The sequence below is a fragment of the Oreochromis aureus genome, linkage group 4 (assembly GCF_013358895.1).
Source record: "Oreochromis aureus strain Israel breed Guangdong linkage group 4, ZZ_aureus, whole genome shotgun sequence".
Lineage (NCBI taxonomy): Eukaryota > Metazoa > Chordata > Actinopteri > Cichliformes > Cichlidae > Oreochromis > Oreochromis aureus.
In genome coordinates this window covers 12,631,091-12,644,007 of record NC_052945.1, presented here as the reverse complement: position 1 = coordinate 12,644,007, position 12,917 = coordinate 12,631,091, and the positions used below count along the sequence as shown (strand labels likewise).

General features: G+C 39.2%; 1 protein-coding gene across 3 annotated transcripts; it reads left to right on the top strand.

Annotated features, from left to right (window-relative positions):
• The first annotated feature begins 142 nt into the window (after positions 1-142).
• On the top strand, positions 143-12,723 carry LOC116317667 (GEM interacting protein). Of its 3 annotated transcripts, none has more exons than XM_031736511.2 (21): positions 143-429; positions 1,680-1,767; positions 2,284-2,380; positions 2,587-2,626; positions 4,484-4,609; positions 5,916-5,980; positions 6,116-6,223; positions 6,309-6,389; positions 6,553-6,714; positions 6,896-7,033; positions 7,470-7,660; positions 7,825-7,910; positions 7,995-8,057; positions 8,184-8,255; positions 8,358-8,500; positions 8,599-8,775; positions 8,853-8,990; positions 9,092-9,291; positions 9,448-9,769; positions 10,327-10,426; positions 11,231-12,723. In XM_031736511.2, exons 1-21 carry the CDS (start codon positions 384-386, stop codon positions 11,857-11,859), a joined length of 3,072 nt encoding a protein of 1,023 aa, XP_031592371.1. In that variant the 5' UTR covers positions 143-383; the 3' UTR covers positions 11,860-12,723. The 3 variants fall into 3 exon arrangements, with proteins under 3 accessions (XP_031592371.1, XP_031592370.1, XP_031592372.1); XM_031736510.2 differs by having other exon boundaries at positions 10,324-10,426; XM_031736512.2 differs by lacking the exon at positions 10,327-10,426 and having other exon boundaries at positions 11,231-11,388.
• Positions 12,724-12,917: the final 194 nt, after the last annotated feature.

Genomic DNA, 12,917 nt, shown 5'->3' with positions numbered 1-12,917 from the left:
TGTTACATTACAGCGGTACACACCAATATTTAAGGAACACTCTTGCTTACTACAACAATACAAATTTATCACAGTGGTACCTTTTCACTAAATATGGTTAGACAATGTAGGTGGGGCCTCCAGTGACTGTAAGATACACTTCCTCTTCCCCTTGATGGTGAAAACATTGGCCAACCTTCACTCTACCAGAGGAAGATCATTTTAAGAACTTACATATCAGCGCGCTTGGAGCTCAACTTTATATCGCTGTGTTTAAGCTACAGTCCTGATTTCCTACCACTTCAAATACAACGTGTTTTACTGTGTATTGTAGTTTGACCCTGATGCGAGATAATGTGTGAGAGGTGTTGGTAGCGTCTGCCTGCTGTGGAAATAGCGCAGAAATGGAAGAAGATTTAGTGGAAAACAAGGATTCTACTCAAGGCACAGGTGAGCACAAATAAGATATGTGATATGTGGTCATTTTGAGTATATTGTGCCCTTTACTCTAAATATAAACTTGCCCATGCTTAAATGAAACATATCTGTTTTTTTTTTCTTTCAAAACGTTCAAAACGTTTTGCTATTGATACACATTTTTCTTCATTTGAAATAACCCCAAACTTTTTAATTGACGAATATAATTTTGGTTTGTGTTACTGGAAATCTACTCAAAGCAGTGTAGCGCCATTATGACATGGTTATTCATGTGGGTGCATGCAGACACTGCATGCATAAAGTGCCTTTGTTAATGAGTTGTCAGAAGATTTCTGCTGCTGTGCGGCATCCTCCTTGTTGGTGAACTTCCTGAACTCTTTTTTTAACGTTCTTGTTCTGTCTTTTTGTTTAACTTCTGTATTTTTATTCAGCAGAATTAGCCTACTCCTTCCAAAAAGCCAAGACTGTCGACTTGCTTTAAAACTAATGTTTTGGAGACTTTTGTGTCATTTGACACACTAGAAATTAGAAATGTTTCTTTGCTTGAAAGTTTCTATTCAGAGGCTTGTTGCAGTGTAGCCTCAATTCATGCAAGTAGCTTTTGCAAATGTTGCAGGTAAACAGCAAACACAACTGTCAGAGTTAAGTGCAACTACACTGGAAAACTGTGTTCAAATTTTGCTGAAACATCTTACTTTCCTGTCAGCTCTTATTCTTGTGCTGAAACACTGGTGGTGTGAAAAACAAGGACTCTGTACACGATGGGACGTGACACAAACTGCAAGCAGGATGTGGTTGACCAAAATGGAGGCATCTCTGAGAGAGAGATTTCTTTTTTACATTTGTTACACCTATTGTGAATTAGTTTTTAACTTTTTGCTACGTCAGAGGGTTATAAACGGTCAAAGTGTTGCACAAAAGCACTAAAGTTTAAGCAGCAAAATGTGTCAGTTTTACTTCACATTAAGTGCAAATGCTGTCAGATAGGATTTTATGAGAAGCTAAGTTTGATTATTATTTTTTTGAACTGGATCCTTTTTTCAGTTCATCTATTTTACTGTGTGTTTGCAAGCTACCAAATGTTGGCATGTTGTTTATTTGGTCTATAGGTTTGATGCTGTGGTAAAAAATGCATTTCTGTATGGTTAGTGCTTTTGCAGGGTGGGGGAAGGGTTCACATGTCAGGCTCACCATTTACTCTATGTAACATAAATACAATGTAAAGTTTATATGTATCTTAGCTTTTACATTTTTCATTTCAGATGTGAAACGAGTGAATAAATCTGAAACAAAGCGATACAGTGAGATCTTCCGAGATTTTGATAATCTTGATTTATCTTTCATCTCTTCGTAAGTATTACTTTGTGCAACTCTTTTCTCCTGCATCACTCGGGTGCTAAGTAAAAACTGTGGTTAGTGAATCGGTATTTCAAATGGTCTAGAGATGGATAATGATAAGAAGCTCTTGAGGATGGAATTATTAATTTATATCTTAGGATTTTATCATTTAATAATCCATCAACATGAACTCAGTTATGTATGATCTGTTGGTATATTAATCTAGTTTAAAGGTTTAATAACTTTCTATGTCAGCATTGCCACGTCTGGTTTAATCTACCCTGACTGTGAGTCAGATTTTATGAGAAGCACTGACTGGCAACTGTTTATAACATTTCTCTAAAGCAAAGGTGTAGTGGTGAATATAGTTAAAATAATAGAAATACATGAACTGGACCTTGAAAGGTTCTTAAGGGGCTTGTCTATGGTACTAAAAGGCCCAGTAGCATATGCTTGTTGGCATATTCCTTGACAAATCGCTGTTCGACTGTTTATGTTTCTCTCCTTATACATTCTTTCTGTGCTCAGCTCAGGGGATGATCTGCTAGCAGAGATTGACTCCCAGTCCATCTCAGAATCTATCTCTGTAGAAACTGCAGAGACCACAGATCAACATGACGTGACTGTAAGAAATAAATACCTTTTGAATGTAGTGAATGACCTACTTAATGAAAGGCCTGTCATTTATGCTGTTGTTTATGCTAAAGTTTAGCTCAGGTTCAGTTTTTTAAATCTCCTGTCTCCACTGCTGATGGTTTGTTTTTAGAAGATTAGATGTGCTTTGATAGAGTTGTAGAGTTCCACCAGTTTGAAGATGCACTTTGTCCACAGATATGTGCCGAACCCAATGACGTGGATGGAACTCAAACAGGTATGGTTTGTGTGACAGAAGGGATGAAAGCGCCCAAATGAGTGTGTTATTGTCTGCATGCTCTCTGGTCAGGGTCAGTGAATAAGGTTAGCTGTTATAAACAGTTGGTCTCAATGCGACATTCCTTTACACTGTGACCCTGTTGCTGAAGTGGTTCAGTCACCTGCTTAACTTAGCACTAACCTTCCTGGGACTGACAGGATACTATCCTTCATCCAGTCGGATCATTAGATGTAGCAGGCGCTACTGTCTGTGACACTTTACAAATAATCTTCTTCAACATTTATTTATTGTCTTATAATCAGCTGTGAGTTGTAACCATCCCTCTGTAACAAGATTAGGCTAAAGAGAGAGGATTAAAGCAGGGGACAGCTGCTCTCAGTTTTTACATTAGACTCTAGTGGAAAAAAGAGAGTTACAGAAATCTCCTGTTACATGGTCTATGGCATAAATACAAGTCAGATGGATAAATGCACCAGACTTACTCATAGTCTATAGTAGGACTTTGGGCTAAGTGCACAAACTTCAGTTTGACTCAATTTATAGGCACATGGTAAGATAAGATATTACAGAGGCACACTGTGTTAAACTTGGATGGTGAGCAATGTCAAATTTATTCTTGGGGCATAGGAGCTCTTCTCAAGAACACCTCCCCCACACCACCTTAGCACGCTTGCTCTCTCACATGCCAGGAGATAAACCTGATTCAATGCTCCTCTAAACCCTGTCAGTCTGCAATCTGGACTTGACTGGAATAATCCTCATTCCAAGTGCTTGAACTCCAAATGACTGTTTTCTGAAAGTGCTCAGAGCTCTCCCTAGAGAGGAAAGGCTAAGAGAGGTCACCCATAGCACAAAACCTAACATATCTCTGGAATTGCATGTTCTGTTTTGTGGGCTGCGCATGATGGCAGAAGAAAGTCTGGTTGGATTTTTTTGTCCTACCACTTTAACTGGATTTGGCAGCTATCTGAAGGGGAAGAGCAGTATAAAATCTGCATCTCTTTCTCTCTGACATAACATGCTTGCATGTTTTAAAGCACTGTACAATGGACCGCTAGAAGAAGTGAAAGTTGCTGAAATGCATCAGCTTTGGTTAAAAGAAAAAAATTATAGCATTTATTTGCAAAAGTTTTGCTGGAAGTGGAACACATTGAGAAAGCAGTGTAGGGAGCTTTTGTTACACCATGTGACTGTCAAAGATACATATCCACCCTGCACTAGTGTGACTCACAGAGGAAGAAGAGTGGTTATCGTATTAACGCCCTGCCTTGGTGACCACAGTAGAGCTATAACAACATGCTAGTGTGCTGTTATGTGCTCTCACAACATGGCTTGTGTCAGTAGCTGACTACAAGTGAACAGGTGTGAGAGGGAGGGGCCAGGCAAAAGGGAAGAGGAGAGAGGAGGGAAGTTATTTAGCTAAAGCAGTTTGTTTTGGGGCTGTCCTCTCTCTAGTTACATCCTTTTTCTGTCAACTGTGAGACATAGGACTGATTAAGAGGGTTTTTTTTCTTTGTTTTTTACCAACAAACTAATGTACATTTCAGTATACATGCTAGAGTTTGCTCTCACCTTCTGGAAACTGCAGGATCTTTACTCTGAGGAGCAGCTATGACTTGTCATATCCAGTCATTATTTCCTGTTTTGGGTTTGTGTATATCTTTTTTTTAAACTGGTATTTGATTTTTAAACCTCTTTAAGTTGTCAGATATAGTCTGGGAGCATTAATATCACTTAAGAACAGACTGAATGTTTCCTGGAGAAAAGGGGATATTTGGTGCTATTACAGTGTGATTCCTGGGTACACCTTGAAGTGTAAAGAGCCTGCCATTATGCTGATGTACTCCCTCACAGTCCAAGAAGCAGACCTGGCCCTATGTCGCTGTGAGGATGGAGTGGAGACGGCGCTGCAGTACGCCAAGTTGTGGTGCCGATATGCCAAAGACCTTCTTGCCTGGATGGAGAAGAGAATCACCTTGGGTAAATACACAGCTGAGTAAAGGAAATAGTAGTGTAACATGCAAATTTTTTGTCTTATCGTAGATGGTATATTTGAATAGAAACCACACACAGAAACAGGAATAGTTGGATTTCTTACAAAATGCAAAGCCATGTGTAGAATATGAATAAAAATAATTCTGATCCACTATGAAGTCAGTAGTCTTAGAGTAGTACCAACATTAATTGGTTTAAAGTGTTAGTAAATGATCATTTTATGCAAGTAGGTTAGGTATAAGTGAATGTGCCCTAGTATTTTCATCTACAGTTAACGCAAATGTTTTTTTTTGTTTGTTTGCTTTGATATAATAAAATTTGAAATAGTGTTGCAGTAGTCAGCCTGTAAAGGAGAAGAGGTGCACACTGAAGATTGGATTGCTGCTTTGTATTACCCATTAAGAAAGAAAAATCATAATACATGCATTTTTGAGTATTAGCTGGAGTACCATCAAGTAATTTTCATCACCTTCCTGGATTATTTCTGTTAAAGAGGATGTGAGTTTATGCAGTCATTCCAGAGAACTGCATGCTACACAAACAGAAAGGATTAAAGAGCAGATTAGCTGAAAAGAGGAGGGCAATAAAAGACACTGCGTGCCTTTGGATTACATAGCGATTCCTCTTCTGTGAGCCTTTTCAGATCCTATGAATTCAGGTAGTGATGTCAAAGTATATTGACATCACTAGTGGTATCATTCAAAACACAGAGCAACAGTTATCAACCTCAAGTAAGGAGATCAGTTAGGTAATGGTAACACATGAGTAATGATGGGTGAAGCTCAGCCCCAAACTAGTGATTACACAGTAAAGCAACACATTGAGTTTGCTAACAATATAGAGCCCATTGCTCAAAGACAGCTGTCAGATCACAAACTGCTGTTGACTTAGTGTTTGTATCAATACTTGTACAGTGTGAGTGAGATCATACTGACATCAGCTTGGTTCATTTCCTGTTGCAGTTCTTGAACTGATGCAAAATGCAAACCACAGGTATTTTTAACCAAATTAATTCCTCTTTTAATTTCAAAATAGACACAGGTTAGAGTTCACCACACTACAAGTTCTAGTTTTTCTGTGGGTCTTGCATAGGCTATTCAGTAAATGTCAGACTTGTGAAGAGACACAGAAAGATAGGTAATGTCACCAGGTTTGTCCAAGTGGAGCTCTAAAATGTTCAGTATAGTGCAAGAATTTCAGTGGATTCTACTGTGTTTTTTATCTTCATGTACCATGCCTGTGTTTTTTATTTTTATATAAAAAAGAAAAAAACTTTTTTTTTTCTTTGCAGAGCAGGAATTTGCAAAAAGTGTCATGAAGACAGCTGAAGGAGCAAAAACCAATGTACTCCAACAGGTATGGTTTTCTTTACTGGATGGATGCTTGACAAAAACTGTGCCAATGATTGCTACAGTACATCACAATGAGTTACTCACTGGTACCTACAACAGATACTGTTGCATTTCACTTTCTTTGCTCTTGTCTATGCAGGAAATGATGCCATTACAGTACATCTACACAATGGCTCTAGAGCAAGACATCAAAAATTGTCTGAACGCTAGAAGGACTTCTGATCTGTTGCAAAGTCGCTGTTACCAGGTATAGAAGCCTACAAACACATCATGTAAAACCATCTCTGATGTTTAGATGTAGATGTGTTAAATACCGATTCTCTGTCTCAAAGGCCTTGAGTGCAAAGAGAAATGAGATCGATAAGTGGCGCAGAGAATTTAAAGAGCAGTGGGCAAGAGAACAAAGGAGGATGGTAAGTGGATAATCACTCCAGGTATTGTTTGTATGTGCTGTATATGTTGTTTGGTCTGTTATGAATGTAACCAGTATGTTTCCTTTCTCGTATGTTGTGCTAAAATTTGTGCCAATAATAAACATTGTTTTCCGCTCTGTGTATCTCCCTTTCTTGTTTTCAGAATGAAGCAGTGACAGCTTATAAAAAGGCCAAGCACCAGTACTTCCAGCGCTGTGATGAGCTAGAAAAGGCGAAAGCTGTCTCTGCTAAGGCTGCAGATGACACAGTAGGAAGCAAAACACTAGATAAGAGGAGGAAGTCTAAGGATGAAGCTCAGACTAAGGTGAGTGTCCTGTTAATGGACTAAATACTGTATAATCTGTAGAAATAAGGGCCTAAGGTTTCAGTAAACAAAAATTAAATATTTTTTGGTATGCTTAGTAATGGCTTATGAGACGATGCAAAAAGAGGAAAACACACGCACAGATTGCATAGCCACTTAGATTTTCTTTCTGTCTCCACAGGTGTCAGAGGCAGAGTCGATATATAAACAGTCTGTGACCGATGCAAAGAACCACCAAGATGTGTTAGTGAAGGTGAAAGAAAGAATCATTTCACACATTCGTAAGCTCATCTTTCAGGGAGACACTGTGCTCAAAGAGGTCAGTACTTCATTTTGGTATAAATATAGAATATGTGTTATTGTATAGGTGATATCATAAGTTGTCTTGGATAGCTACATATATATTTACAGGATCATTACCTAAGAACAGTCTAATGACTGAAGAGAAGTTAACATGTCTAACTATTAGTAATTAATCAGCTTCTAAGTTGATTAATACAAAAATTTACCTGAAAATAATGATCTACCTAAGCAGTGATTTATGTTTTGCATCATACAGTATAAAGGATTTTAATAAAAACTACCATGTTTTATAACATTACAAGATTCCTTTGCATATTTTTTCTTTTTTTCTTTTACTTTTTACGGGTATGAAAAGTAAATTGTGAGCAAAACACTACTCTTATATTTTATATCACTTTTGTTGATTAAAAATTGTTGCCTTGACTCCACATCTTGTCTTCTCTCTGTATTAGGTCACAGTGAACCTGTTCTACTTCCAGCGTCAGCAGGCAGAGCCTGTTCCACTTGGCTATCACAACCTGGAGGTAACATGCAGAGCCCAGGAGTCTGGTGAGCCCTATCTGCAGTATGTTCTCAGTAAGCGTCGCCCTGAGCAGATTCTCCAAAAATTTACCTTCCAGGAGTATGTTCCTCACGGTAAAGGGTGCGTTAAAAGGACTTTTTGCTGCTTTTTTTTACTGCTGATAAAATATGTAGCATGTTTTTAACTAATAATGTGAACATATAAAAATGTGTCAGTAGGGACAGATGTATTTGAGTGTATATCCTTGTTAAAATAATTGTTTCAATAATTTCTTTTCTTTAAAGCAACAAAAGAAAAACCAGCACTCTGAACACTCTGCCAGACTCACTCATGGGAGATGATAGTCCTTTGCGACGATCCAGTGATTGCAGTAAGGGCTCCACCTAATTATACTTTTTTATAATAAAAAATTAATCTTTCTCTTTAATATTATTTGTGTGTTGTTTCACCTAAGGGAAAACTGGATATAGTGACAGTGAGAGCATCGGAGGCAGTTCGGAGTCCCTGTCCAGCCCTGGTAGGCACAGGCATACATTTTTGTATCTAACTTTTAATTTACAATACATGCATCTTGAAAACTTGTGGGACTTTTTAAAATTTTCTTTAAACTATGTTTCTGCTTTATTGGAATATATAACTGAAGCTAGGAGGCAGGTTAAAACGGCATCCACTTTGACAGTGTCATCAGACGACCTAGATGACCGGGATGAATCAGGTTCTTACCTCCTTTTCTTTCATGAACAAAATATGTTAATAGAGTATATTTTTATTTGATCCCTGGCTGGCAAATAAATCTGTCTTCCCCATCTTCCTGCAGAGTACAATGATTCTCAGTTAGTCAAAGCGCCACAGGTTTCGCGAGCTGCACTATCACATCGACTCAAGAAAATGAAAAGCAAAATGGCCAAATGCAAGCAGTGTGACAACTATATTGTTGTCAGTGGGGTTGAATGTGAAGAGGTATGATTACACATTTGATGAATATACTGTAACGTGGGCAGAAAACTGGCTTCCATAAGATTATTAATGAGATTGGCTCTTTTCTATCTCACATTCAGTGCGGCCTAGCTTTGCACAGGAAGTGTATGGAGGTGTGTCAGCTAGAATGTGAGCACAAGAAGGGATCGGTGTTTGGAGTGGACCTCTCTCTGCTGCCACGTGACAGACCAGATGAGGTGCCCTTTGTAGTGATTCACTGCACATCTGAGATTGAGAGCCGTGCTCTCTCTGTCCAGGTATTATTTATCCTCACACTGGTACAAATACATTGGTCGTCAAGTATGAATAGTGATCTAATAATCATTTCTGTTAGGGTGTGTATCGTGTGAGTGGGTCCAAGCCTCGCATACAGAAGCTCTGCCATGCCTTTGAAACACAAAAAGAGCAAGTGGACCTCTCGGACCTCTCACCACATGACATCACCTCTATCCTTAAGCACTTCTTTAAGGAGGTAAAGGAGATATTAAAATATGAACCTCATTTTTGCACAATTTAAGAGATGTAAGTTTTCTCTGATATCTCACTGAATATTTTCAATATTGTCTCTTGCAGCTGCCTGAGCCCTTACTAACTTTTGACCTCTACAATGATTTCATCACGGTGGGAAAAGCAATTCAGCACCTGAATGATGGGGAGACATCACCAGAGACTAATGAGATAATGGATATCACTGACAAGCTGCAAAAGCTACTACACAGACTTCCTCCATATTGCTACAGCACCTTGCAGCACCTTATATCTCATCTTCAAAGGTGAGCATGCTCTGGGACCACAGACCTCTCTGGTTTAACTTGGCCTAACCCTGATAGATGACATTTACTTATTTCTACACTGGACCACTGACTTTGACTTCTATGTCAAATTTTGCTTGAGCTGTCCTTGAATTTGTCTCATGTGTTTATTTACAGAGTTTCAGAAAACTACGAGAACAAGATGTCTCCCAGCAATTTAGGCATTGTTTTTGGGCCAACGTTATTGCGCCCTCTAGTGTCAACAGACATGTCAATGATTGCCCTGTTGGAGACCACCTACCAGGCTGTACTTGTTGAGTTCCTCATCACACACCACGACAAAATTTTCGGCCTGGAGCAACGATCCGATACGCCCCCTCCACCCCCTACTGCACCTCTTCCTGACACCCCTCCCAGAGGTTCCTGCCCCTTGGATGGGGTGGCTTATCTCGACTCAGAAAATGAAACCACCTCCAGAGAGCGGCCGCGCTCAGTAGAAGTAAGTACTTCAGTGCGCTTTAAACATCTCTGGCTAATTTTTAACTGCTCCTTTTTAAGCAGCCACCTTCATTTTATATCTACTTGAGTTTAAAATAAATGAGCAGCAGTTGCTTAGCATTCACACCATGCTGAGAGTAAACACACCTACCTGTTTTTAAGAGCCTTAACACTTGCCACCTTAACCTCACGTTTATTCCATGAGGATTAACAAGATCCTCACGCACAACTGCTGCATTTCTCCTGCCCTCTGCACTCTGACCTTCTTTCTAGCTTTTACTTTCTGCTTTACACAGCTCTTCCCTGTTAAAATTTAAATAAAGTTCACCTAATTGTGGGTTTTTAGTTGGGTTGCATCAAAAGAATTAAAACACAAACAGGATATCACCTTTCTTTAGGAGAGTAAAAGCCTTTTATATTTGTACCTAATAAAAAAAATAAAAATAAAAAGGACTCATCCCAAGTAGTCATTGCCCCGGTAGGAATCCTATAATAATGTAGTGCTGCAGGTTTAGATGTGGTCTGTAATCCACCACTCAACTTGTGTCATTCCAGCAGAATCGAATCAAGAGAGAGTCAAGCGAGGGTTATATATCTGACAAGTCTTCATCCAATGAGGCAGTGGACCAGCTCAGCGCTGAAGCCAGTGAGAGAGCAGGTAGGCGGGGCATAGTGATAGAGAAGTTACTCCTGACTAGAGCAGGTCAGCAAATTAATTTATCCACTGTGTCTATGTCCTGTGAAACCTAAAGATGTTGAAGTTTTCAGTTGCCAAGTACAATGGGTTCTCTCTTGTGTCAGCTTGTAGTTTTGCTACTTGAGGACATGTCTTAAATAATCCTCTTGCAGGTATTACCAAACAGCTCCCAAGTCTTTTGCTTAATTTCTTGCACTCAGGGGGTTGGTTCTAATTTACAGTTACACAGTAGCTTGTGTTTCTAAGTGTGAGATTCTGTAGGTGTAGAATACCGGAAATATCTGTTTTTTAATTACTTTGCCTACATCATCCAGTTATCTTTAGAAGTAAGATTTCCTTATGTGTTGCAGTTCAGTAAAAGTGGCTGAATTCGGTTGAGTACGTTTTGTTAGGGATAGTCTTCGTGGAATTAATGAATTAATTAGTGTGATTTTAATTATATATGATCATTTCTTTTGGAATTTGCAGTTTGACATTTGAGCTTTGGTATGAATTTGGACAACACAAAATTAGATTTTGGAGTTTGGGGATTTGGAAAGTTTGAGGCTCAAACCATTCCTTGCTTGCTGTAGTTTCACTGTGTTTCTGAGTGGCTCTCTTCTCTGTTGCTACAACAGCAGCTTCAAAGCTCCTCGCTTTCAAGTCAAGTTGCACTATATATCATATAGAAGGATTTTGTATATGTTTCTTCAGCACTATAATCAATAACTGGTGTTGGAAATGCTTAACTTTGTGAATCACATTCTTGTCCTTCTACTGCTCCAGTCCTGGCTATGAGAGATGTATCAAGTGATCCTCAGGGTGAGATGGTAGGAGAAGCTACCTCTGATTTAGGAGTCCAGCCATACTACCGTTTCACCAGACAGCCTGTGAAGTATCACCGACATCATAATCCAGGAACCCGAGTCTCGAACCCAGCTCGTGCAGCCAGACAGGCTGCACCTCAACTGAGGGGCCACACAGGAAGTGCAGACAGCAGTCGCAGCTCTTCTCCAGAGCCAGGGGCACAAAGACTTTCTCAAGACATAGATTTCCACTATGAGGGCACTCTTGAGCCCCAGACTACTGACACAGAGAATAAAACGGATGCCCCACTAAGCCCCCGTGAGGTTGTGCAGTACATGTTGGGCTTGGACTCTATGTATGCACCACTTTCACCTGCAACAGCATCCAGTACAACGCAAGCTGCTGAAGAGGTAGCAGGAGGATGTCGAGCAGATCGCAACATAAATCAGAGCAATAACAAGCCGAGTACTGGACAGTATCACCATCTGTGTTCGTCACCAAAGACAATTCCTGTTGAGAAAAATGTTACCTCACCAGCCCAGAAGATCCTGTCTGGTCTAAGGCTGAGGCGCAGCCACTCGGGGAAGGATGAGCAGCTCTTTGTCTGAGGGAAGATAAAAATCTGCAGACGGTTCACTGGAATGATTTCGCACACAGCAAAGGACATCATTAAAATGACCATTATTGTATGTAACAACAAATGCTTCTGTCAATATTACCATTATTATGCCTTTATTATGAATAGAGTACATCCACATTTTAGGTGCAAATATCACCACAGAAGACAAAGCCTAACTGTCTTTAGTAATCAAACCTACTGAACTAACATATGAAACACAGGGCAAAGTTCAATCCTGGTGCCTGCTTGGATTACCACCTAATGTTCTTTAGATTTTGGTCTGTTGATAATCCAGCAGTTCACTAAACAGACCAGACATGAGAGGTTTATACATTATTTTTTAATTAGCTCTTGTGTTTTGAATGTAGTTAGCAGGCGAGGTGAAAAGATACAAACTAGCACCTGAGTATAACGGTTTTGACCCGAACAAACTGTAATGAATATTTGTAAAATACATTGTCATCAATATAATGCTGTTTTACATTTTTTTGTGCTTTCCCCATATATTATTCCCTATAAATGAAAAATTTTATAGTGTGTTAACAAATATATGCCTTTACTGGTGTCCTTGATCTTAACACTGATCATTTTTAGCTTAATGCACCTTTCTTGTTTTAACACAAGGGGGCGGTCCTCTCTCAGTATGCGGGAAAAGCATGTCAGACACAATAGTGAAAAGGCAATAAACCTTTTATCTTTAATTTCAGTACTCTGCGTTTGGACATGACACTTTTTTTATTTCCATGTCAGCATTTTAATGCCTGCACCTGTTTGATTTTACAGCCTGGTGTAAGTAAATGGAGTGAAGCAACATTTCCTGATGTCTAGAAGGAGTAAAGTGATATCATCTTCATTCGGCTTTGTTCTTTTGATATTTTTGCATCAAACTCAGACAGTTTTGGTGTATAATACAACAAAAACTTAAATATGTTTTCCTGTGTGAAAGGGGCTGATATGTCATCACAAGTTGTTTCACCTTAGCTGTGCCCTTTTAAGTTTCCGTGTAACCTTGAGCACAAATGCAAAAGATCCTCCCCATCTGAGTTA

Excerpts from the sequence above, each read along its gene's own strand:
- LOC116317667 (XM_031736510.2), top strand. The coding sequence starts at position 384 with ATGGAAGAAGATTTAGTGGAAAACAAGGATTCTACTCAAGGCACAG. Across the intron at positions 430-1,679 it reads GGATTCTACTCAAGGCACAG|ATGTGAAACGAGTGAATAAA; the intron begins GTGAGCACAAAT and ends TTTTCATTTCAG. Across the intron at positions 8,776-8,852 it reads GCCGTGCTCTCTCTGTCCAG|GGTGTGTATCGTGTGAGTGG; the intron begins GTATTATTTATC and ends CATTTCTGTTAG.